The sequence below is a fragment of the Lycorma delicatula genome, chromosome 4 (genome assembly GCF_047948215.1).
Source record: "Lycorma delicatula isolate Av1 chromosome 4, ASM4794821v1, whole genome shotgun sequence".
Lineage (NCBI taxonomy): Eukaryota > Metazoa > Arthropoda > Insecta > Hemiptera > Fulgoridae > Lycorma > Lycorma delicatula.
In genome coordinates, this window is record NC_134458.1 from 71,934,391 (window position 1) to 71,961,177 (window position 26,787).

At 33.3% G+C, this 26,787-nt stretch overlaps 1 protein-coding gene across 3 annotated transcripts in view; it reads right to left on the minus strand.

The window, feature by feature from the left end:
* Positions 1–26,787, minus strand: part of LOC142323544 (uncharacterized) — a 134,736-nt gene that overhangs the window by 77,778 nt on the left and 30,171 nt on the right. For 2 of the 3 annotated variants that reach the window (XM_075363318.1, XM_075363320.1), the window contains exon 2: positions 10,567–10,675. In XM_075363318.1, coding sequence (XP_075219433.1) covers positions 10,567–10,594 — 28 coding nt within the window. In that variant the 5' untranslated portion in view covers positions 10,595–10,675. The remainder of the gene's footprint in view (positions 1–10,566; positions 10,676–26,787) is intronic. The other variant, XM_075363319.1, reaches the window with a different exon arrangement.

The following is a 26,787-nucleotide window of genomic DNA, read 5'->3' on the forward strand; positions in this document are numbered from 1 at the left end:
CCTCAATCATTAAAAAGAGTCAAGCAATACTTTACTTGGTTGATAATTACAATACTGACAATCCGCTGCTAATATAAATTCAGTAGATATAGATAGATATGTTCATAGATATAATTCAGCTAATTCATGATCTGCAGTTTAATCTAGTAATAAATAAAATATAATATATTATTTATATATATATAAGGTTGGAAAATAAGATTACTTAATACTATAATAATAAGAATATTTTTGAACAGTCGTCACTACCTAAATTCTTAAGTAACCATAACCTTTGTCAAAATGAAATTGTAGATTAAAGATTTTCAAAAAAACGAGTTAAGGAAATTATGTTTGTTCTTAAGGCTGATATGTAGACTCTTTTATGATAAATTGATAAGATTAGTCTTCACAGACATCATTTTAATCTCTCATATACAGTACCCAATACTGTTTTAAGGGTCACCATAAAAATAATGTAGAAAAGAAGTTTAGACTATATAAGAAATGCCAGAATATATTTATTTACCAAATAATATTGGTAACTGCGATGATAGACCAATTTTATTTAAACGGTTAAGCAGTTTTTGGTTGAAGAATCCCTTTCCCTCCTTCAAAAGAAATATTTAGGTAGTCGTAGGTGTAGGATTTTATTTAAGTTTACCCTTTGACTTGCAATATACTTGGTTCCGAGTCATCAGAGATTGGTATTAAGAAAAAAAAATTTGGTATTAAGAAAAAGAAAATTTTTTTTAACTTGATGTCTATAGGAGTAGTCTGAGAATGAAAGGATGAAAAGTAATGATAAATGCCATCAGTTGGAAATATATTTAAAACACTTATCTTGTATAAAATTTAACTTTAATGTTATAGGTTTGACAAAAAAATGCCAAATATTTATATAATTGACAAAAAATTTGACAAATATAGGTTTGACAAAAGATGCCAGTCACTTCCAGAAACAATAAACATTCCGTGTGAGGCTTACTAGAGAAAATGAGAACTGAAGTGGTTTTCTGTTGTCTTTTTCACCCAGCTGATTATGCTATCACATACCAGCAGCCCAATCGTATCAAAATGGAAGGGACATTCAATCCTACAAATAACACTTTGATTAATCGTCACATGAACTGGCTGAATTATTTTTATACTCTTATGAATATCCCGAAGTCTCTTGATATCCAGTGTAGCTTTCTGGATTCAGGGCCACTAGGTAGTCGCATCCCTTGTTCATGAAGTGTGAGTGAGGTGTAGTCTTGTGCAGACATAGGCCAACCATATCTGTGATGTGTGGTTAATTAAAACCCAACCACCAAAGAACATTGGTCTCCATTATCCGGTATTCAAATCTGAATAAAGGCAACTATTTTTATTAGGATTAGAACCAGAGAACTTTTGATTTCAAAATCAGCTGAGCTGATTTACAACGATAAGTTGTACCATTAGACCAACCTGATTGGTTACTGGCTGAATAATAGACATAATTACTCACAGAAAAAGCAATGTATTTTGACTAGTGCTACTTTTACCTCAGATGCTTTACCTCTATCTCATCCATAAGAAAGACAAACAGATAGTGTAAAGCAACAAATTAATCTACCCCTTTCAAGAAACAATGCGTTAAATATATTCTTAACTTAGTAGGAGATATTGTTCCACTTGCTTTGCTGTTTTACCAAAGACATGGATAACATTAGTTGCTTATTGCATTTGTTTAGTTAACTGAATCCTCTTTGGATTTTTTAACTAATAATATTTTTAGTAGACGTCTTAAAAATCTAGAGTTGTACTTTTCTGAACTTTATTCTTCCAAAAAAATCTTTATGGTTTTGAAAAATACCTCCAGTAGAACATTAACTTGTCAAGTAAATGACTTACAGCATACTTTAATTGAGACAGAATTTCTTATTAAAAGTTGAGTAGGAAATTATAAAATTAAATTGGCTACCAAACAAGTAGCATTAAAAAGCCAATTTTGAGATAGGAGAAGTTATTAAACATAAAACAATAAATTCATAATTGTCATGAACTATAGTGTATGTATTTTTTTTTTTAGGTTATTGCTGTAAATTGGAGTTATAAGTATCATAATAATACAAACTAAATAGTAGTATTTTTTCAATACATATTTACATTGTACTGTACTACACATATATTGATTATCCTGAACGTATGGTCCATCCTCTGTAATAAGTACGCATCTCTAAATATCTAGGAATTAGTATCCTGGAAATAAAGGATGTAAAATAAGGGTAGAATGTCAAGAGCCAAAACCACATTTAATTTCTGCAGATCACTGAATTTAAACGGTGCTGGCTGCAGTTTACTGCATGCAATTGACATTTATTATTGACTGATATCACTATCACTTTGCTTGCCCATCTACATTGACCCTGGCCTCCCCATTTATCATAAAAGTTGTATGAAGTTTTGGTGTGTGCATATATATGTATATATTAAAATAATTTTGATTTCTCATTTCTATACCTTAACTAAACCCATTAGTTAATGTTAAGACATCATTTACTATTAATGTACAGGAGTTTTAAACTACTTTGGATTCTTTCTCCCTGTAAGAATGTTTTTATCAGCCCAGTGCTGTTGCATTACACAAAAATTAAATGCTATATAAGATTAGTAATTAATTATTGATTGACAGAAAAACTGAAAAATGCTATAAGTATTAAATCAAGACTTTATGTATAGAAACTTTTATGTATTATTTTTTGGGGTATTTATGGTATAAAAATAGAGTTCACTAGTAGATTAATTGTCAAGGAGTTGTGAGAAGCTACATCTAACAGTACAGATTTTATTAGTGATCTTTTTTGTTTTCTACTAAAATCCATTATTAAAAACTATGTTCTACAAAGTCAGAAATTAAGGATGTAATCCTTAATAAACATTTCATGAAAATAATTTAACAAAAAGTTATAAAAATTAGTTTACAAACAAATTAACAAAATTATTTTAATTTCTTTAAAATTATTATTAAATTAGTTAAAAATGTTTTTGCTTAGAGTTTTTGTAAATTTTATGTAAAACTCATTGGATAGTAGCAGAAACCTTAGATAGAACTAACATAAACATAAAATAAGAGTATTTCGGGTTTGAATAAAACTGTTTTCTCCATTTTTGAGCTATCAACAAAAATGCTAACTGAGCAGATTGACAAAAATTCTGCAGCAATTATATCTATAGTAGTTCAAAATCATAAGTGTAATTTAAATATGCTATTAGAAATTAGTGGTTTTTAATATGATTTTCCTTGCATTTCACCAGTTTTCTTCTTTACACATACAACTTTTTTTAAGATCATTAAAACAGTCAAAATGTTTGTTTGAATTTATATGACCACCCAAAATTAATACACAAGTAGATTGTTTTTGTAGCGTATGGCTTTATTTGACACCTTGAAAAGTTGTATATTATTATAAAAATGGAGATTAATGTCAGGAATCAAGTGTATGACTTTCAGTTGAACAGTAAGCAATGTTATTGACTAAGCCACTACAGCAATCATGAGCCATAGCAGCTTGATATTAAGATATAAGGATTATCAGAGACAATGTATTTATTTGTTATGACAGTGTATTTATATGTACTGTGAACAGGTAAATTATATTTGTGTATAAAAAAGTGAAACTATTTTTAGAAATAAGAAGTGAAAATAAGAAAAAAGAGAATATTGATAAATATTATTGTCAAAGTCAAAAAACTAGTAGGTTGCTATTTTTTAAATAGCTGATAAAATCAGCAGTTGAAAGAAAGTATTTATAGGAAATCATTAAAATACTAAGTTTTTTATGATTTCTAATTTGTTTTTTTAAATTTTCCAATGAAACATATTGCCAGTAATAAAAATCTTGTAAATCAGTTTTTACACTATCAATATTTCTACAAAATATTTACACTGCATGTAGTGAATGAGTTACACGATAGAGTTTTTATTTAGTCAAGACTGATAAACAGCAACTGCATCCAATCCCTTGCTTATACATTGACAGGTTATTCATAACTTTTTTTATAATGTTTAGAAAACTGTGTAATTAATTATTGTTTTTGCTTTTAATTAATTTATCTTTGCATAATATTTGTATCTGCATGCTTGTTTATTTTCTTACTGCAGTATAATCCCATTATTCAAGGCCAAATGTAAGCATACGTTTCGATTACTAACATCTCAAAGTAATATAATTTCTTAGAAAAGGGTATATATAGTTTACTTATTACTATTATAATTATTAATTTTACTTTGGAGAAATATTTGTGTAATCAGAACATACTGATTATACAGAAGGTCGATGATTAAAAACGTTTTCATGACATCTAGTTGACAACAGCTCAACTTCTAAGCATTAACTATTAAAAATTACTTTGTTTTAAAGATTCTAGAGCACAATATTTTCTAACTGCATACAATTTCTGGTAACTTTTTTCATACAGTACAAAAATTCAAGCAAATTTGTTAAACATACAAAAAAAAAAATGTATTTGATAATTTTTTTTTATTTCATACCATCTGTAAAAAAAATGAGTTATGAATGAAAATTTTAATTAAAAAAACATCAAACACAGTAAAACGTTTTTCTTGTAATGTAAGCATTAAAATAATACAGCTAAGATTACTGTTTGGAAAAAATTATATAACATGTTGAAGGATATAACCTTAATTTTGAAATTCACCCAGAAGAATTACAAAGGCCATTTTGTTGTAATAATTAATATGACAAAATTTCAGTTTCCCCTTCATCTTGAGGTGCCTTAATTCAAAAAACTCATCATCATCTGGTGTTCTGACTGGCAGCAATAGCTTATGCCACTACTGTCTCCAACTATTTCTATTCCAAGCCTTCTCTTTCCTCCCCCAGTGGTTTCCAATCTTCACCTTATCTATTAACTTCTTCCTTTCTCCATTTACTGTTGAAATATATTTTTTTTGAAGAGTGCATTTAATTAATAAATCTGCAGTAATCTCAGAATAACTATGTGATTTAAATGAAGAATAATTTCTTTGTACGTCAATGTTTTATAGCGCTGATCACCATGAAGATTTGAAAAAAGAATGATTTTTTTAAATACACACGAATTTGTTTCCAGAACATATTTTTCAGACTGTAATACAGATCTTTTGCCAGTGATTTATAGGCTCTTGTTCGTGTCCTGTATTTTCACTCCTTGTTCTTTAAAATTCAATAAAATGTAATGAAACAACAGTTATATGTTATTTGACATATGGAATGCAAAATACATAACATTCATTACATACATTAAAATTTATATATAAATTGTAATTAGTGACTTCATAGAATAATAAGCTTCAATTGGCCTACTATCTCTACAGCTTACTGTTTTCCAGTTAATTTATTTAACTACACTTATTAATATTAAATATACTATAATGAAATCACTAACAGAATACAAAGCTAATATAATTCATTTAACTGTAAAAATTTTAATGAAATCTTTTTTTCAGTCGAGATAAATGATCTAGCAAAATGGAAGTCGAGGTTGATTAGGTCTTTCTCCTGTTTTGTATTCATCAGATGTTACTTGTTAAAATACTATAATGAGGGGATGAAATGTTTGTCTGTTTTATAAAATGATAGAATGACCAAAAAAAAAATTGTTTTTGTAATTTTTTTCATTTAAGTCTAATTTGAAGTAATCAATTCCACTAGTTAAAACATTTGCAGTTGACCAGCACTGGAACTAAATCTCTGTTTATTGTTAAATTTAAATAAGTATTTGATAAAATGAGTACAAAATCCTTTAGAGTAATGAATTGCAATCAACCAGTGATTAGTATTACCATATTTTTTTGGGTCCAACCCAGGACATATTTTTGAAATTACTTGGTATGGTATCTCCCATCTGATTGCCATTCCTATTTTCATTTGTTCTGATTAGGTTTTTGTCGTTCGTTCTCATTTCTTCTTCATTTTTCACTCTGTCTGTCCATTTAATTTTCTCCATGCTCACATTTCAAATTCTTAGAGCAATCTTTGTTTTCCCTTAGTTACCATTTCACCCGTTACTGTATTTAATTATAAATTCGTTATATACGCGTCATTCATAGTTAGGAGAGGAACTAGAATTCAATATTTACTTGTTTCCGTTAATTTCCGGTGTTTAACAGTTTTATTTGTTGCCTTTTTAAACAGAAATGAGAATGTTTTTATTTCATTTATTTCTTTTTTCTAGTTCATTTATCTATGGCAAAGCCGATACGACCGACCTTAATCGATACCACTAGACCGGTAAGTAACACCTATTCCCAGGTCTTTCTATTCGTGAAACATTAATATGTAAGGCTGTAAATGTACGCGTTGGATCTTCTGTGTTTCCTCGTCCAACATGGGTTGTACAGTTCTAATAAAAAGGATCGGGAAATGTATCTTTAATGTATAATCAGAGAGGTGTATACGTAAATCGTTCGTAAGCACGAAAAAAATCTGATTTAAAGTTTTATAAAAAGTGGATTTAAAAAGTCTGAATATGAGGAAACGCGCTTCCAGATCTTTTTTGAACTATAATGCAGTTCTTTCACAAGTGGTGTTTTGCAGTCGCCATCGTAGTTAATGGTACTAGTTTTAGAGCGATTAAGAAACCCGTTTAGTATGCGGTCAAATAGTAAATCCGCGTTGAGTATTCATTTACTATGTTGTTTATAAATCCATTTAATGTATTTACAGATATCACATGGCTCAAGTTTATCGGAGCGTATAAAATCCACGAACTCGATATGCTCGAACAATATGAAACTTAAAAACACTAAATTTTTATTCAAACAACGTACTAAATGAATATACAACACGCATACTATTTGATCGCACACTAAACTGATTTCCTAACCGCTCTAAGACAACAGCGGCATCTTCAATTCACCGCTGAAGAAAAGACTGAATTGTAGTTCCACAAAGACCTACGTAAGCATATTTGCATATATATATATATATTAAAAGTTGTAGTTTTTAAATTTACATTTTTATAAAATTTCATAAGGAAGATTTATACGACGTTGAAAATAGCATTTGTAAGTGAACTGTTAAAAATTGGGTTATTGTGTACGTTATTTAAAAATCTTGAACCCGGCGTCAAAGCGTACACAAGCTTGAGCCTTAAGCGATTTATACAAGAGAAAAATAATTATAATGTGATCTCGTTGTTTGATACTTATTCTAATGATAATTATTTCAATTTCTAAACAGCTTTGTTCATTTTCTGCTAGAGAATATTAATAATGAGAAATATAATTAGGTGTAAAAAATTCTTAGAGGTGTAATTGAGTATACGTGTACGACAGTACACTTGTTTTTAAACTGGAGTTAATAAATTCAGGAGACTCGTATGAATATTCAAATATTCGATATGGGATATAAGCGTGCTGCATGCTTCCACACGTAATGATCCTCATTCATGAGCGAGTAAAAATTGACAGAACTATATTCTCACTTAGCTTCCAATATGTTAATTTTATTTTTGATAATTTCAATAATTTTAATTGTTGTACGGCTAAACGGTAAAAAAATTGTAAATAATTTCTTCTCTGTATATTATAAATATTAAACGATAAAATTAAATAATCTAACTGCAGTATCTTTCACCCGTTTTTTGAAAAATAAATGGAATTCGTTTCATTAGTGTGAAATTGAAGAATTTGAAAGGATTTTGAGAACTCTCCTCAATTTGCCCGATCCAAAGACGGGTTGCTCATCAAATGGAGTAGATACACATAGACTATAACCTAACCCAGAATCTTTAAACTTTAGAACTTAATATAAATATATTTTCTTGGTAAAAATCGTCCTGGATTTGACCGTACTGAATGACTGTTGCGAAAACCGACTACTTTCAACAATTGTTTCGGTCAGAAGATTTACTAGCATAATTTTAAGTGACGAAAATCGTTTTAATAACATAGACAAAATAATTTCTATAAATTTTAGATTTACCGAAATATGTTTAATTTTAAATCGAAAAGGTCTCCTCATTACGTTCCTGTAATGAGGAGAGAAAGTGTGTGTGTATTACGCATTTTTTATTACAGAAATAGGTAGGCTATATTAATTTGTTGCTTTTTTAAAATTTTCTCCTGGTCTTTCTTACTATTTTTTCGCGTGTAAGTCAACGGAGATACAAGTGTATTAATCGGAATTTCTTTCTGTGAAAGTAAAAGATATTCATTATACAGCCGATACCTGGGGTATCGGCCATCAACAGGTGAATGTGCAGGGCTAAATATCACTTGTATTCTACGCTGATGTGCAACACTGTACTCCAATCTGTGAAGAAGGCGAAGAGAAACCACTCCGTTCCTCACTCTTCTTAGCATGCCTGCAATGGGATCTTCTTATTCTTAAAAATGAGTTTGTCATTTTTGGGATTGATTTTTTCTTGTCACGTCGCCTACAAATATTTTTGTAAAAAATATATTTTTTTACGTTTTTGACACGTGACAACTCATAAATTATGGGGATTTATGGAACATTAATCTAAATAAATGAAATTAATGTTCTGTTTTACTCATAGGTTAACGGTTTTTTTTTTTTTTTACCAATTAAAAATTTTAGGTTATTATAATTCAATTTGTATCTGCTTCGAGTTGTTCTATTTCTCCTTCTTCTTTCACTGATGCTACAGTCCAGTGTGAACCTTGGCCTCCCGTACGAAACGCCTCCAAACATCCATCCGAGACTTTTCGTTTGGTTTTGTAACAAGATTCTTTTTATAGGGTAGGGTTGTTAACCCTACGCCTAAACTCCGACTTGGAGGACCAGGGATTTCCTTATAAGAGTTCCCTTCTCCTAGATAGATCGATTTCTCTCCGGCTTACAGAGTTCTACCTACCCTGAATTTTTACCTACCCCCAAGCCTCGTCCGCCCCCTCCGCCGTCGGGAATGTCTTCCTCTTTCGCCTTCCAGGCAGTTGTGCATCTTCATCGGTTTTTGTCCACCCTTGGTATTTTATTTCCCCAGTGCCCTCTAACCATAATCGGCGAGCGAACCCCATCGCCAGGGATGGCACCCTTTAGCTAATCCAGCAATAGCCATGAACTATTTCTTCTTAAGTCAGTATTCTCTAGCAGAAAATTTCACTCCATATCCTTCTGCCTTTATTCACTTTGTCGAAATTTCTACAAAGTGAATAAAGATTAATATTGCGTAAAAAAATAATTTTATGTTTATAAACTATCGGGATTACGAGGTATTTATTAAAACATTATTTACATCGACCGATATGAATACGCATATATATATATGTATGTACTTGTGCAAATATATTAAAATTTATTTACAACGTGATAAACTTCTAACGTTAATTTCTTTTTAATTCCCTAAGGGACTACAAAGCCGAAATTGTAACAAACACTTCTTCGAACAAACAACAGGAAAATTCTTGAATACCAGGATTCCCTTGTGGGAACATGGCCGTCAGGACTTAGACTTAGACTAGATTTTTATCAATTTTGGGTCAAAACTCTGAAGGAATCGGTAGTAAAGTCTAGGGACTTAGTTCTTCTGTTCGAGATAAGTTCATTTTATGAACCGCGTTAGATTTTATATTCTCTCTTTTTATCGTATCCTAATCTGAAGAAAAATCATATCAAAATAAAACCGAATCTGATTCGATAAGTTCTAAACGGATACCGCATAAGATTTATTTGTTTATTTATTTTATTTCTACATTTACGTTTATTTTTTAAGCTGAACTTTGAAAATTTATTGTAGAGAATTGTGCTTACAAAATAAGGAATTAAAGGATTGATTATTCCTCTTTAGAACACGCGGCTACACCAGGTGTGGTCTTTTTTTTATTAATAATAACTAGTCCTGGCCGAAGGAATTTTCTCTTCATCGCGCGCCTTAGCGGTCGCCTCGCCGCGTGTATTTTTTATATAACTTTGGAGTGGTAATATGGGTTTCCATTAAAAATAAATACTTGGCAAAAAAATACCTTATTCATTCATTGGTACTGAGTTTCCTATAACATTCGATAATTATGCGAGCTGTTATAAGCATTATCATTATAGCCGAATAACAAATATTAACGATTTTTTAATATTTTAACCCCGGCTTTTATACGGATTCTGGAACGACGTTTTTCCGTATGAGGGCGTTATGTCACATATGTAACTGGAAAGGAGATAAACAATCTTGGATTTTACTATAGAATAATTAATTTTGCTATAGGAAAATAATGGGCGCTGAGATGGAAAAAACGCTTACGGTTTTTCTATTATTTTTTTTAACATCAATAAATCGTTAAATAAATTTAACATCAAAATGCGGATTAAGTGATCTATCTGTTTACATTGTTTTACAAGGTTGTTAATTATTCATGTTTATAAAATACACTGTTTTATTTATAGAATATAATTAGTTACAGTTATTATCAATAAAATTACGTAATCTATTAAACATAAAATCCCAACCGTAAATAATGTCGTTTACAGCTAAACGATTAAACAAATTTAAATTTAACAAGGATATATTAAATATAATAGATTTATGTTTGGTTTTTTTTTACGACCTGTTGATAACTAATTTAACGCCCTTAATAATTAATTATTTTTAGTATCTTACCCAAGTTTGGCGCCGGATGACTTTTCATATATCGCTAAAACGGTTTGAACGAAACACGCAAAACTGTATTCCACGATGCAAACTTTTGTTACAGCAGTACAAAACCTACCTGAAACAAATCAAATCGTCATCGATCGGTGAATTTTTAATCTTGTTTTACATGTAACCGTTACGTTTTGAGAGTTCCAGCGTTCAAGCCAGTTATTTTTACATGGATTTGAATGCTAGATCGTGGATACCGGTGTTCTTTGTTGGTGGTTGGGTTTCAATTAACCACACATCTCAGGATTGGTCGAACTAAGAATGTACAAGACTACACTTCATTTACACTGATACATATCATCCTCTGAAGTATTATGTAAACGGTAGTTACCGGAGGCTAAACAGAAAAAAAAGAAAATAGCACACTAAGTCAATTATGTCACATTTCTGAATTTATTACATTTTGGGATATAATGGTAATAATTTTGAAGAAAGTTAAGTTGAAAGGAGAAAACTGTGTTGCTTACAAAAGAATAACGGTAATTTTTTCCTAATATTACGATATTAACTTTAATTCTTAAAAGTGTTTTTTACGTTCGATAAAATTTCACTGCCTAAGTTTTCATAGTTATGTTTTTCCTTATGGTAAATTAACTGGATGATTTTTTTTTAATTTCCCTTTTAGGGTTTTGTTATTTATTATTTCCCTTATTCGGTAGAGATAAATAAATAATGCGCTTTCTTTTCCACAGACAGGATTTAATGCTTTCGCATATCTGTTTCGTTCTTTCTCATGACAGTGATGCATTTAAAGCATCTGATATAAAAGTAGCACTAGTTAGAGTCGCTTTCTCTGAGCATAACAATGTCCAATATACAGCCAGTCGCTATGGTGAACAGAGCAAAGGTCTCGCTTGAAGAGCTGAATATCAGATTCCTGTAGTCTTTCTTTTTCTGTTTAGCCTCCGGAACCACCGTAATGTATTACTTCAGAGGATGAATGAAGATGATATGTATGAAGTAAATAAAGTGTAGTGTTGTAGAGTCGCAGGTCGACCATTCCTTAGACGTGTGGCTAATTGAAACCCAACCACCAAAGAACACCGGTATCCACAATCTACTTCACGAGGTATTATGTTATGGAGGATTTAGCTTTCTGTAGCCTGGGCTCCTAATATACAACAGTATATTCTGATCGGTGAACACGGTAACGAGGAATATTTTATTTGTAATTTTTCTTAGTATATCTGGCACGGCAAACTTGTAATTTGAATGGGTGTGCAATCTTTGAAAGCGATTTTGTTTCGCGTCAGATCATCGACATCCTGTTACGTTTGTGGCGTACATAAATTTATATATGATAGAAATTGCTGAATATACTACTTACGCTAAAAGTTAATAACTAATTACGACAACAGTCTAGGGCTGGCATGCCAGACGGGATGAGGCAGAGGGTGGGCGTTATACGCATGATCTCTCCAAGACGTTGTTAGTTTGAGGGGCGCCCTTTGGGTTCACCCTAATAAGTAAGTGACGTAATTTATTTCTGGTCATGGCACCTTCTCAGACAGACTTCAGCGATTCGGCCTGGTGGATTCAGGTGTATGCCCAGATTGTGGACAACTATATGACGCATACCATGTAGTTTACGAATGCGCAAAATACGAACTTATGCGCACGGAGACTATTTTTCGGCTCGACATTAGATGTCCATGAGAATTGGAAAAACCGGGCCGAATGGGTAATCGTTGAAAACTTCATCGGGTACCTGGCAAGAGAACGGACTGCCGAGGGAGTTTAGGGTTCCGCTGGTCTTTCCTGTGTTTTAGTTTTATTTTTAAGTTTATTTTTATTTCTTGTTTTGTGTTATGTTATGGTTGTCTGTTGAACTCAACTTCTAACCTATCGGGTAGGTAATTGCATTCTTAATTTCACTTCCTTCATGTCACTCAGTCTTGTTAAAGATTCGACATAGATGTGTTTTTTTTAGAGTTCATTTCTTAGTAGTACACCGATGGGAATATCACACGTGGTACTCCCATCGGTAGTATCCTGACTGAGACAAGAACAAGGCTGAGAGATGTCTTTTGCCGAGGTTCTGAAGATGACCGGTAAATCCCATAAGGGCTAGATACGGAGGGGGTGGCGTGGCGACCGAAACTGCCACATGGAAGGTGTTTTCCCGTTCCGGGTTAGGATAAAAAAAATCAAATTTGTATTTTATGTTGTTTAAAAAATCTCATATTTGTTAGGGTGGTAACACTACTTTTATGTTATCATTTTTCCTCAATTGATTGAGTAGTCCATTGTTCATGTTTACCAGTGTCGATCTGTAAATTAACCGTGAACCTTAAACTAACAACCGAACAATGTGTTTTTCTCTTACAGTGTTGGTGGAAGACCAACAAAAATAGTGATGAAGTCGTTCGTTCAACAATTTGAAGAAAGATTTCCTCAAACTCCAATACCACCCGACCAATCCACCCAATACCAAACTCCAATACCACCCAGACAATCGATCTACAACCTGAATAAACGACTTGAGACAACAAAAAGCGTACATTATTTGTCAAGGAGTGGGAGACCTAAAACTGCTGCAAGTGAAGATAATTTAACAACCGTTGCCGAATCGGTTGTTCAGAGCCCAAAGAAATTTATTCATAAAAGATCTGCCGAGTTGGATATTGCTCGCAGTAGTGTGCATCGTATTTTGAAAGCATTGAGGAATCGCAAGTTTAATAGAAGATGACTTCGACAGGCGTCTTGAGTTCTATGAATGGTTTGTAGTACGCTGTGAGGCAGAGCCAAACTTTCAAAATCGCATTTTGTTGACCGATGAAGCTTCCTTTATACAAAACGGTTGTATTGATCGTCATAACTGTTTACTGGAGTGACAATTCCGCACGAAATATTCGAATAAAAACTAAATGTTCCAGCCATCAATGTGTGGGCTGGTGTATGGAGCGGTGGCACTGTAAGTAGTGATTCTTACCTTGAAATGTTACAAAAAGTAGTTTTACCTGAGCTACAAAATAATCCTTTGTTTTAAAATATTAATTTAATCTGGCAGCAAGGTGGTGCTCCACCGCATTACAGATTATCAATAAGAGAATTTATTGGTAGTAACTTTGACGAGTGGATCGGAAGTTGTGGTACGACTGACTGGCCACCAAAATCATGTGGCCGTTAGACCGTTATACCGTTAGACTTTTCAGTTTGGGGAATTTTGAAAAATAATGTTTTCTCTCATAAGCCTAGAGATTTGCAACAAACAGTTCAGACAAATAATCGAAGACGAATTTTAAACATTAAACGTAAACAAAAAATTGGTTACAAGTGTAAAAAACCGCTGTGAAAAATTTATTGAAGTACATGGGCTGCTGCCCATGTACTTCACAAGAGTAGGTCAAAATGCTTTTTCACCTACTCTTGTAAGGTTTTAAAAAAATGTATAAAAAAGTTTACTATGTATAAAAAATTTATTGTTGATTTAATAGTACTTTCAGTTTTTGAAATATTGTATTTCTCGGTCAAGCGACTTTTGGGACACCCGTTCAATTTTTCATCGGTATTTTCTTGCGCGTTTATTTCGCGACTAAAGTGACCAGTACTAAAATGAAATGTAATATTGAGCAGAAACTTCTTTTAGTATATTTACCGCATAAATAACAATTTTGATGTTATAACAATGTGATACAATATTATTTTAACCTTAGTAGTTTTTTTTGCGATTCTCAAGTTAAATGTAATTAAAAATAGTTATTTAGTTTCATATAATTTGATAACCATTAGTATTTTCAAATAATTGTACGGTTTCAAATAATTTTGGATAAACTACGACATGTAAATTCAAAAATGTTCTGGGTGTGAAATCCAGATTATTTATTAATTTGTATGATTTTACTTTAGATAGGTCTAAAATGATATGTTTGTTCCGAATATCGTGGTATCTCAATGCTTTTTAAAATTTAAATTGTAGTAGCATCAGTGAACATAAAATAATAGTCAACCTCATTGTTTTATAATTTTGAATTCATAAATTTTTTCTTGGACCAATGAATTCAGATAGATTTTTTCTTCGGATTTTAGTGTTTTTGAAAAGATTTTTGATACTCTTTAAGGTAATGTGTCATTGCTTGGTTAGCATAATTATCATCTGGGCCTTTTCTCAGTTAAACTCGGGATTAAAAACAGATAGAACTTCAAAAATTTGATAAAAGTTATATATTATGAATAATATATATAAAAGATGAAACATCAACGACGACTAATGTTCAGTTTACAAACACATTTATCGTTTGTGTTTTAATGTTGTAAATACTCGTATATACAGTGAAAAAACATAAGGATTAACTTCGCCGTTAAAAAAAGTTTAAAACCTTGACAAGTCGGTAGAACATGTTTTGACGACAATAGGTATCGAGTAATTAATTATTTGCGAAAACGAGTGGACATTTCTTTATCTTTGATAATTAGTATCGGTATTTATGAAAAAATACCTTAACTCCATTTCGTTGAACGGTTTACTTCTGATAATTTTGAAACGTTTTATTGTTCCAGCGTTCTTAAAGTGCACGTGGAGCTTTCCATAAAGTTACTTCATTAAATAAATAATGGTACTCTCTAACTAGCCGTTAAGTTTCAAACTTAGACGTCTGAACCGGGTGTGAACTTGAAACCTTGAATTAGAGAACCGTTGTTTAATTCTTGAGCTATTCCGACCCCCAAAGGGATGTCATACCCGGTATTTTTCTTTGATTTAAAGATAATTTGATCGATTAGAGAATAAATTTATTACGTAATGTAAAAAGTTTAATTTATTTAAGCTTCTACCGAGCTTTATTGACAACCCGTCTTATCAATAATATATCTATTTGGTCATCTCGGATTCAGTTTATATCTTAACATTAATGTTGACTACTTTTATGTGCAAAGTTAGAAGCAAGACATTTACTCGAGACCATAAAAAAAATAAACAGAGAAATACTTGTGCGACCACGTGGACCTTATAACCTTCGAATCACCAAAATTTAATTATTTTAAATGTTAAATAAAAAAGAGAAGTAATTTAGAATGATCTGGAATCTTTATCGGGTACTTTACGTAGGAACGTATGTGTCTGCGTCTATGTGAGTAGCTACCTAGGTGCAATTTTTATTTTAGACCAATCTTGAAAAGATCTTTTTTAATTCATCTTTTGCGGTAAGAACATAAAGTAGCTCTATTATGATGTCCCTTTTACCAATATTTAACTTTTTTCAGTAATTTTGTGAAAATCGGTTACAGGTTCAAAAAAAATAAAAAATGTAGTATTTTATTCGTTTATTATCTTAAAATTTTATAAAAATTAATGGAACCGTTTTTGAGATAATCGCTTACAAAATTGTAGTAATGCGGTTAGTTAAAGAGTAGCTTTTGATCTATGTCGGTATTTAGAATTAGATATAACATGGGTGATCGCTTGGATAAAATTCCTGTAAATGATGACGATAATATTTCTATTGCCCACAAAGCGACATTTCTGGGTGTTTTATTTATTCTGGGTGACAAGTTCCCGTGGGATAATCAAATTGATTTTTTTTGTAACAAAATCAAGTTTTGCTATTTTATTCTGAAGCGCTTTAATGAAAAACTAAACTTGTCGTCATTGTCATACGACTGCCCAAAAAGGAGTGTAATGTATTTAGGATGTATGTTTGTTCCACCGTAGCATCTCAACTGCTGAACCGATTTAGATGTTTGACCTCGCGTTGGAATCCTTACGTTACCGGGAGTCTGGTAGCCTATATATATTTTAAAAAATTTAAAAAAATATATAAAAAAAAACAAATACTATATACAAAATTGTGTCACCCACACGCTCTTTAATTATCCTAGATTAATAATTATCCTATATTAAAGAGCAATGTTTGTCAGCTTTTTTTTTTTTTTAGCAGTCGTGCTTTTTAATTTTTAATATTTATCTGTTGTTAAATATTTATTATGCCTACATACATTCTCGTATAAAAATATAACGTCATCCCTTAAAAAGTCAGAACGAGTTTTTAAGATATAAAATGGGCTGTCAGATCATTATCTGGAGCCCATAAGTATAAATCGTGTAGACCAATATTTAGAAAATTAAATATATTAACTTATTCTTTATGAATGTGCAGTCTTTGTTAAAAATAATATCAATATCCATTTCTACCAAACCAGATAATGGAACTGTTTTCATGTAACTCAACACAATACTTTGGCTTACGAGTAGGGCCTTAATACGGTTCTGTTACGATTTTTAATACATTTTCGAACTAGTTGAAAAATTTACTCTCTATTTATTTATAATGTAATTAAAAGATCTTTTACAAAAACAGTATTATTCTGTTGATGAATTTTTAAATAATACTAATTAAACTAAACAAAGCAACACAATTTGTCTGCATCCTGTTCAACGTGTACATGAATATGTGCTCAAAATAATTTTCAATTGCAGCTTCTGAATACGTTTAATGCATTTACCTTAACGTTATTTTAAGTGCCTGTATTTCAATAATTAACTGGACTTAAAAGTTCATCTATTTTTATATTTATAATTTATCTTGTATTGACGTGATCTATATTATGAATTTTTATGTTTCGATCAGAATAAAGATTTAATTATTTATTTAAATTAATGAAACGAACTGAAATCCGTTTTAAAAATTATTACATTGAGTCTTATAATATCCCACGGATAATTTTTGATTTTGAATATTTTTAGCGTTCATATTTTGTTTACCTTAGTCGGTATAAGTATGGTAATCCGTATTCATAATTTCCTTACATCAACTGACCGAAATTTTATTCGCTTAAAAAATTTATAGTTTGAAATTAAGTTTTACATTTTTAAACGGTTAAAAACATTTATTGCACTCTGTTCACCGTTTTGATGAATGCTATTTAGTCAAATGCATAATGAAACCTTGTTGCTACTATCTTTATTCCAGTGGTTATTTGATCCCTTGAAACCTAAGGTTTCTTTCTGACTATAATAAAACATATACTAAAACAAATCAAAATCGATGAAAAATATGCCAGAATATAAATAATCTTTTTTTTAACTCTGACGAATTAATGCTGTTGCAGTTTATTGTATTATGAAGTAACATTTTTTGCGGGGACAGTGATTATCATTCACGGGGTGCAAACCTAAGAGTTCAAGTGAGTGATAATACTAACAGGAAAGATAACTGTTTTGGACATTACTTATCAAATACCTATCATTACGCAGTTCATACAGGACTCTACATAATTTACGAGTATTTGTGCCGAGTAACGATATACCGGATGTCATGTCGGTTTCATTCTTGACTCCTTTGTCGGAAGTTGAGTTTAAATAGTGTGATGGTTCTAGTCAAAACCGGGTAAATATCACTTAATTAAATAAATTTAAAATAAACCTAATGTTATGATTACTAATATTATTTCCCCGTAATAGAAGAGTTATGTTTTTATCTATTACAATTAAAGTGATAGTATCGACAAATGTAAGTTGTATTGCGATGAAATTAGTGAAGAAGTTTGTGAAAGCTTTTTTTCATCTGTACAGACAGCATATGAAAGTCGGTAGTTAGTAGCAACAAAAGACTAAAGAACGGGTCTAAACCGATGAGGTATGTGCTATACGTTGTTAGCTTTTACACACAGCAACACACATAAGAAACGTAATAACAAATACATGACAAACACACATGCATTCGCTCTTTTCTCTCACTCTCACACTCTCTCTCTTTCTCTCTCTCTCTCGCTCTCTCTCTCTCTCTCTCTCTCTCAGACACTCACAAATACACACACACGAGACGATAATGTGAATGTGGACAGTCGTGTCAAATGAGTTACGCTTAATTATTCCTTTTAGAGGTGGTGTGTCTCTATTTGAAAAGCCCTAATTTGTATCCCATTGTGATGTATCTAAGACAAAGGGCCCCTGTTGTCTACCACACCTTGTCGTTTCCTGCAGCAGAACTTGTTCAATTTATGTTTTATATTTTGCAGTTTACAATCGATAGAAAAAAAAATCATTATAGTGAATTTTTAAATTTTTTAACTGTTCAGCTATAAAAGAGTTTATCTTTCATTATTTCTTGCTAATTTACCTCATTATTATCAATTTACAGACATCTTCTAGTTAATTTAGTTCATCTTTCCTGTATTTAAAAAATTTTCAAATTGTTTACAAAAAAAAACTGTAAATTACTTGATTTCCATGTAGTTAATAATTCTGTACTTTTTTTTATCACCAACCACTGACAGGTTTGATAAAAATTTTCCTATCTTTCTGTTCCTTATTAATCGCCTTTGCATACTCTATATTTTTCTTTCCTTACAATTTTAACTCTGTACACTTCCTTCGATTGAGAAATTGATTAATCCTAGATAACGTTATATTTAGCCGCAACAATCTTGTTAATGTTAAAAGATCCTGCTTCATCCTCTACCCGGTTCTGTTTTCCGAGTTCGTTTTAAAAAATATAATTTTAAATGGTTGATCTACTTTTCAAGATTTTTTTTTTGTAACGTAGACGACTGAAGAATCATTATTGTAGTTTCTTTTAAATTTTTTATTAAAATCGTTCGAATAGTGATCAATTTTGCGGATCCATAACACTGATTTTCATCGATGTAACTGAAGGGTATTCTTCGTTACTACTATATGCTTAATTTACGGCGTTCACGCAGTTCAATATCCTTTCTCACAATATGCCTTCATCTGTTCCTGGGTTAGGCCTCCTTTCTCCAGTAATCCCTGAGACTTGTTGCCGTAAAGTAATTTTGGAGCTTATTTACCCATCTTATTCTACGACGTCCGATCGGGTCGATATCCCTCAAATGAATCACCAGGCATCTTATCAGGAGGCGTGCGGACAAGATATTCTGCCCGTTTATGCCGTTTAGTCCGGAATTCTGAGTAACATGACCTACATTGCATCAGCCGATACATTTACGTGTTTCGTCTTCATTCCCACTAATCTCTATCTCTTACCTGTCTGTCCCCATATTCTCTTTATAGATTTGGCGTCAAAACGGAGTAGCTTTCTTTGTTGTAAATAATCGGACACCATGTCTCAGTTCCAGTGTAGTAAAATAGGGCATACTATTTTTTTTCCTGTTTAGCCTCCAGGAATCACCGTCAGGTATTCAGAGGATGATATGTATGAGTGCAAGTGAAGTGTAGTCTTGTACGGTCTCAGGTCGACCATTTCTGAGATGTGTGGTTAATTGAAACCCAACCACCAAAGGACACCGGTATCCACGATCTAGTATTCAAATCCTTATAAAAGTAACTGCCTTTACTAGGATTTGAACGTTGGATCTCTCGACTTCGAAATCAGTTGATTTGCGAAGACGCGTTCACCACTAGACTAACCGGTGGGTAGGGCATACTATTGCATCGTATTAATTTAACTTAACTTTGTATTTACACTTAATATTACCTATTCATTTTTTTTTTGTCTTTTCTATTATATTCTTGTTTTATACTGCAATATTGAATATGAAAGAAATATCCCTTTCCATTGAGCAAGCTCGACGACAAATTTACATTTTTAAAAATTATTTATAAGTTGAAATGTTACACCGAAAGCATCAAGTGATAAATTACTGTTTTGTCTATGAAAATGTATGTAATGTTTAATGTGGTTAAAAATTTGTAAAAAAACAAAAAAAAAATCTGCTTTTTTAATATAAAGAAGATCCGCTGCATTGAAATTGTTTAAAATTCATATATTTTAATTATTTTTATAAGACTTAAACAAAAATTTTATATTTCATATTATTAATCATTACGAAAAAATATTTAATGAAGAGTAAACGATATTAAATGAAGTAAAATATTAAATGAAGAGTAAATTCTTTACAGTTAGCAGATGATAATTAAAAAAAAACGTGTGTTTATTTGCTTTATAAAACCATCATGTATAAAGTTATATACAACATGAGCAAACTTGACTGATTCATAGTTTGATTACGTATTGATACTCTAATTAATAACAGCTGTGATCTAATATATTGTATCGATAATAAGTGGTAAATGAAATAATAAAGTGCTATTTTTTTTAAGTAGTATTTAAATTGCAGAAATTTTAACTTAATGGTGAACATACTTTAAAAAAGATAATTGTAATTTGTAAAACAATTATTATTTCCAAATTTATTAAAACAAAAAAAAAAATTACGATATGATATATTTTTTATATATATTATATATATTTCTCGACCTTTGGTCTACATAATTTTTTTTGTTCGAGGCGACAGATAATTTAAAACATTTGTCGTCTCCATCTAGATAAATGTATTAGGTATGTTAAAACAGGCAATGAGATTTTGTTGTCAGTAATCAAAATATTAGCTTTTCCATTTGAATCGACTATAGCTTTTATTCCTTTCTGGCCTCTCTTTTTACACCTTTTACTGATGCTACTACAGAGTGTTCAAAAAGTGACGCAACCTTATGGGATGAGTAAGTTACAATAGTTGTTGAAAGTGAGCTCCATTATGCGATTCACAAAATTGAATACGGCGTTGCATACTCTTAAACGCATGATGTAACGTTTGTTGAGGAATTGCAGCGACACATCGTTCAATTTCACTCTGTAATTCGGGAATGGTGTGAGGATGAGTTTTGTAAGCAGCCTCTTCAGGTATCCCCAAAAGAAAAAGTCAGGAGGGGATAAAACAGGAGACCGAGGGGGCACATTAATTCACCCTTCGAAATCACTTGTCCATGAAAAAACTGATCCAATAAAGTCATAGTGTTCGCTGTATAAGACGTAGCATTGTCCTGCTGAAACCACTTGTACTCTAGCCAGTCTGCAGGTATAGTGTTTACAAAATGTTACCTCATCTGTACGTAGCACTCACTGTTCACTATACTATGAAAGAATGTCATGAAGATTTGCCTACATAACATTGCACAACAAACGCCCACTTTTTGTTCGTGCAACTGATGTGGATTTTCCGTACACCAAATACGCGAATTCTGTGCATTCACGTATCTCTTTTCTTTTTTTTCGTAGGGTGAGGGAAAATCTGTAGCCAGACGCCCAGTAGCCTGCACTACTGCGTGTGTGTGGTTACCCGCCTAGTGCGGAGGACCCACTAAAAACATCTCCCCCTTATAACAACATGCCTCGATACCCGCCTTGCCGGCATTATTCGGGTCATGCTGTGCTCACCACGGGCTTCAAGAAAGGTAAAGGGAGTCCCGCACGGTTCATCAGCAGTAGTGACCCGACTCTATTCAAGAGGCCACCGACCACCTCCTCGCACAGGCTGTCCCTGCCACACTCTCTCCCTTGTGCGTCAGTAGCTCATTCTCCTGTGATCTCTCTCTGTGGCTTTGGTCATAAACACACTACTGATCCACCCTGAGCAGATCTTCCACTCTCGTTCTCTCCATCATCTTCCTCATTACACCCTCGGGGTCTTGATATTGCTCCCCTCTGCGTCTTCCTATGGCATGGAGGTACACACCGAGCGACCCATGTCCAGTGAGTCACTGGGTCGTTCAGTGATTAATCTCCCCATGCCCTCTGAGAACCCATGCTTCATTGCTCGGTATGAGCCGGTGAGTCCACCAGTACGTCACCGCATGGTCCAATCTGTTCTGCCATTTTTGTAGAGGATTCATTCTGTCTTGGGCAGACCCTCGGAAATCTCCGTCTTCTCTGTTATGGAGAGGCTTAGTTAAGGCGTACCAGCGACCACCAACACCGCCTCCAGAGACATCATATGGAAGGCTCTAGCCACCCTTATAGAGACTCTTCTCTGAAGGGCCTCTAGCTTCTTTTTGCATCTGCCGATATTCATCGCCCGCTCCAAGCCGGTGTGATGTAAAGTACCCACCGGTGAATTGACAGAGGCGATGTTCTATCGCCTTCACATGTTATTTTCGATGTTCTAGGACCTCCACAATCTCCATTAACCTGGATATGGCTGCGGTCGTCCTTCCCGCTTTCTTGACGAGCTCGTCTACGTGCGCCACAAACCTTCTGTTCTTGTTTAGCCAGACATCTAGATTTTTACCTTTGGTGACCGGCCGAACATCCAGGTTGCCGATTCTCACAGAGAATTCCTACACCCTTCTCCTTCCGCTCATGCAGATGACTCGTTTTTTCCGCCGCTAAGAGCAGCTCTTTCCCCTGGAGCCAATCGTCGATCAGGTGGACTGCCATATTTGCCCTATCCACGACCGACCCGATATCTTTGGTGACCGTCACCACGAGGGCCAGGTCGTTCGCGTAGGCCACCGTCTCCACACCTTCTGGCATGTCGAATTCCTGGCCCTCGTGGTGAATAAAAATATCAAGGTCGTTGATCATCGATCAAGGTCACATGAATATGGGGCCTTAGCTGCATATTCATGTGACCTTGTACGAGCAAGCGACATGGAACAGAGAAGCGCGATCAAAGTTTGTGTTCGACTTCAAAAACTTTTCGTTGAAACTTATTTTCTGATACAGCAAGCATTCGGTGATGAAGCCACATCTCGTAGTACAACATACACGTGGTGGAAGCACGGTAGAGAGTCGTTGGATGATGAACAAAGCGGGAGGCCGTCAACAGCTGTTCATGATGAAAACATTGCGAAAGTGCGCGCATTTCTGCTCAAACAACCTCATTTTACCCTCTGGGACATAGCAGAAGAGCTAAATATCGGTAAAGACGCGGTAAGTACCATTCTAACAGAAAAAATGAACCGCCGAATGTGTGTTCTTGTTTCGTGCCGCACTTCTTGACCGAAGAACAAATACAGTTGCGTCTTTCTTGCTTTCAAGACTTCGTTGAAACTGCCGATAGCGACCCGAATTTTTTGCAAACAATTGTAACTGGGGGATGAAAGCTGGTGCTTCATGTATGATCCGCAAGCGAAGCGTCAATCCGCTACTTGGTTGAGTCCTGGAGCACAAAGACCGGTGAAAGTCGGACAGCAAAAATCAAGAGTGAAAAAGATGTTGATAGCATTCTTCGACTCAAAGGGCCTGAGTCATCATGCATTTGCCCCAACTGGTCAAAACGTGAATTCTAAACTCTATTTGGAAGTAATGAAACGCCTAATGCGTGACATTCGTCGAATCCGGCCCGAGCACCGGGATCCGGGCAGTTGGACTCTCTTGCACGACAATGCCCCGGTACACATGGCAACAGCTTTAACACGTTATTACGCCGCAAATCAAATCACCGTCTTATCCCACCCACCCTATTCACCCGACTTGGCTCCAACAGACTGTTCTTTGTTCCCGAAACTCAAGCTAAAGAAGAAAGGCCGCTTTTTCGACGACATTCCGGCCATCCAAAGGGCTTGCAAAGAGCAGTTGAAGGCGATCACACAAAGTGATTTCTCCAGAGCGTTTGGCGGGCTCTACCGGCGCTGCAACGAGTGTATAACTAGAGAAGAGAGCTGATGTGAGTAAATTGGTCTATCTTTAAATTAGTATTTTTATTTAATTTAGTTTGGTAACTTTACAGACATATTGTTACTTATTAAACAAGGCATATTTGCTTTACTCACTACTCACTCCTCTTCCTCGCTCAAATCACTAGCTTTATCTAACCCTTATTGTCACAAAAATTTTCTAATTCAGGTACAGTTTTTTATTTAATTTTTCTATATTTTCCGATCTACTCTTTCAATTTTTAAGGTTTCCATTAATTAATCTCATTTAAAATAGTTAAATGCTTTTTTTATCTCTACATTTATTACTTTATCGCTTTCTGTATGCCTTTCATCAATACTTTATATTAGTATCCCTCATCACATTTCTTTTTTTTTTACTTAGTCTTCTGTTCAGTACTCTCTGGAAAATATTTGCTGAATGAGTAATTAAACTGTATAGTGATTTTTGGGGATCGGAATCATGATCGCTTTAGAAAAATATTCTGGCTGTCCCATTATTGTGAATTGTATGACATAGTTTTCACCATCATTTGTAATCCTTTTTTATAAAGACATTTTAACACTTCTATCAGCAGCTCATCTATTTTTACAGGTCTTTTATTATTCATATCTTTATTGCTCTTTAACTTTTGATTTTAGGATTGCTGCTCCAACTTTATCCTCTTTCATCCTGATCTTCTGGGAGAAAATATTTTGATTCTCGTTTGACGGGTTTAGTTCCCCTCAAATGTTCTTTCGATCTTTCAATTAAATCCTCTTTTTCATACAGCACTAATTAATTTCCACCGGTAGCTTCTTTAGTGCATATACCTTTCCTCTACTGATCCCAAGTTACTCTTCTATACGAGTATATTGTTATATTAGTTTAATTCATACCATGCACCTTTCTAAATTTTCTATTGCTGAGCATTTGTCTGTAAGTTGCTTCTCCATTGCTTTCTGTGATACCTCAATTCATTTTTCAATTTAATGTAGAAAGTCTTACCTTTTATCATACTTTCTTTTCTTACATTTTCTTCTGTCTTCCATTTTTTCAGTGATCAATGGCTTCTTCTTTGCTTAATGAAGCTAACTGTATGCTCTGTTACTATTTTTATGGTACCTTTCATTATTACCCAGAATTAATTTGCACTATTACCATCTGCATTTCCTCCCTTCAATACTTGAGCTAATTTCTTTCCTATTAAAATTATTTTTTTCCAGATTTCATTTAGCTGATGTCTTAGTTCACTTCAATATTATTATTATTTCACTATTAGAAGAATATGATTTCTGGTATATACTTTGTTTCCTGGCGACCTGGTTTGCATTTTTTTATTATGTTTCTGAATCTTTCTTCTACAATTATGTAGACAGATTGATATTTGTTTTCATCTTGTAATGATTTCTATATGTAAACTTTTCTTTAATGGTTTTTTAAATGAAGTATCTCCCTCTACGAATCATGAGACCTTGCTGATGGTGATGGGGCTTGAGTGCTCAGTGATACAGTAGTATCACTGTCCAGATACAGTAGTAGCTGGACTGAAGGTGCAACCATATCACAGAAGTATCTGTTGAGAGTCAGACTAAGGAATGATTACTGAAAGAGGGCAGCAGCTCTTTCAGTAGTTGTTAAGGGCGTAGGTCAGGAGGACTTAAACGGCCATATCAACATCACTCAATCTTCTGAGTACTGCGCAGTTGAAAGCAATGGAAAACTACAGCTGCTTTTTTTCCAAGAAAATGTAGCTCTCTGCATTTTCATGTAACAAAGATGGAGGCACCTTCCTTGGTAAAATATTCCAAAGTTAAACTAGTCCCGCGTTCAGATCTCCGGGGGGACTACTGAGGAAAGGATCACCAGAAAATTATAAAATAACATTCTATGGGTTGAAGCATGGAATGTTAGAAGTCTAAAAAAGGTTGGTAGGTTAGAAAATTTAAAGAGGGAAGTGGATAAATTAAATGTAGATGTAGGAATTAGCGACGTGTGGTGGAAGAGGAAAACAACTTTTGGTCAGGTGATTTTAGAATAATTAACTCAGCTTCAAATAAAGGGCAGACAGGAGTAGGTTTCGTAATGAACAAGAAGATAGGGAAGAGAGTAGAGTATTTCAAAATAGTATCATTTTAGTAAGGATAAAATCAAAACCTAAGCCAACAACAATTGTTAACGTCACAAGTACCCATGATGATTATGAGGTAGACTGTGTATACGAAGAAATTGACAAAGCAATTAAATACATAAAAGGGGAATAAAATTAATTAATAGTTGGAGATTGGAAAAAAGCAAGGAAGGAAGTATTGTGGGTGAATATGGGCTGGGCAAAAGGAATGAAAGAGAGGATTGACTTATTGAGTTTTGCACAAAGTATAATTTATTAATTGACAACACCCAATTTAAAAATCATAATAGAAGAATACACACATGGAAAAACCCAGGTGATACTGCAAGGTATCAGATAGATTATATCATGATTAAGCAAAGATTTAGAAATCCACTCGTCGACTGCAAAGCTTACCCTGGAGCAGTCATTGATGGTGAGCATAATTTATTTATAATGAAATGTAGATTGGGGTTTAAAAACCTGAAGAAAAGGTATCAGATGAATCGTTGGAATTTAGAGAAGCTTGAAGAAGATTTTTGAGGAGGATATCGCAAGAGCTCTAAGTAAAAACAATTAGATAGAAAATATAGAAGAAGAATGGGAGAATGTTAAAAAGGAAATTCTTAAATCAGCAGAAGCGAACTTGGGCGGAACAAAGAGAACTGGTAGAAAACCTGGGATATCAGGGGATATATTGCAGCTGCTGGATGAACGTAGAAAATATAAGAATGA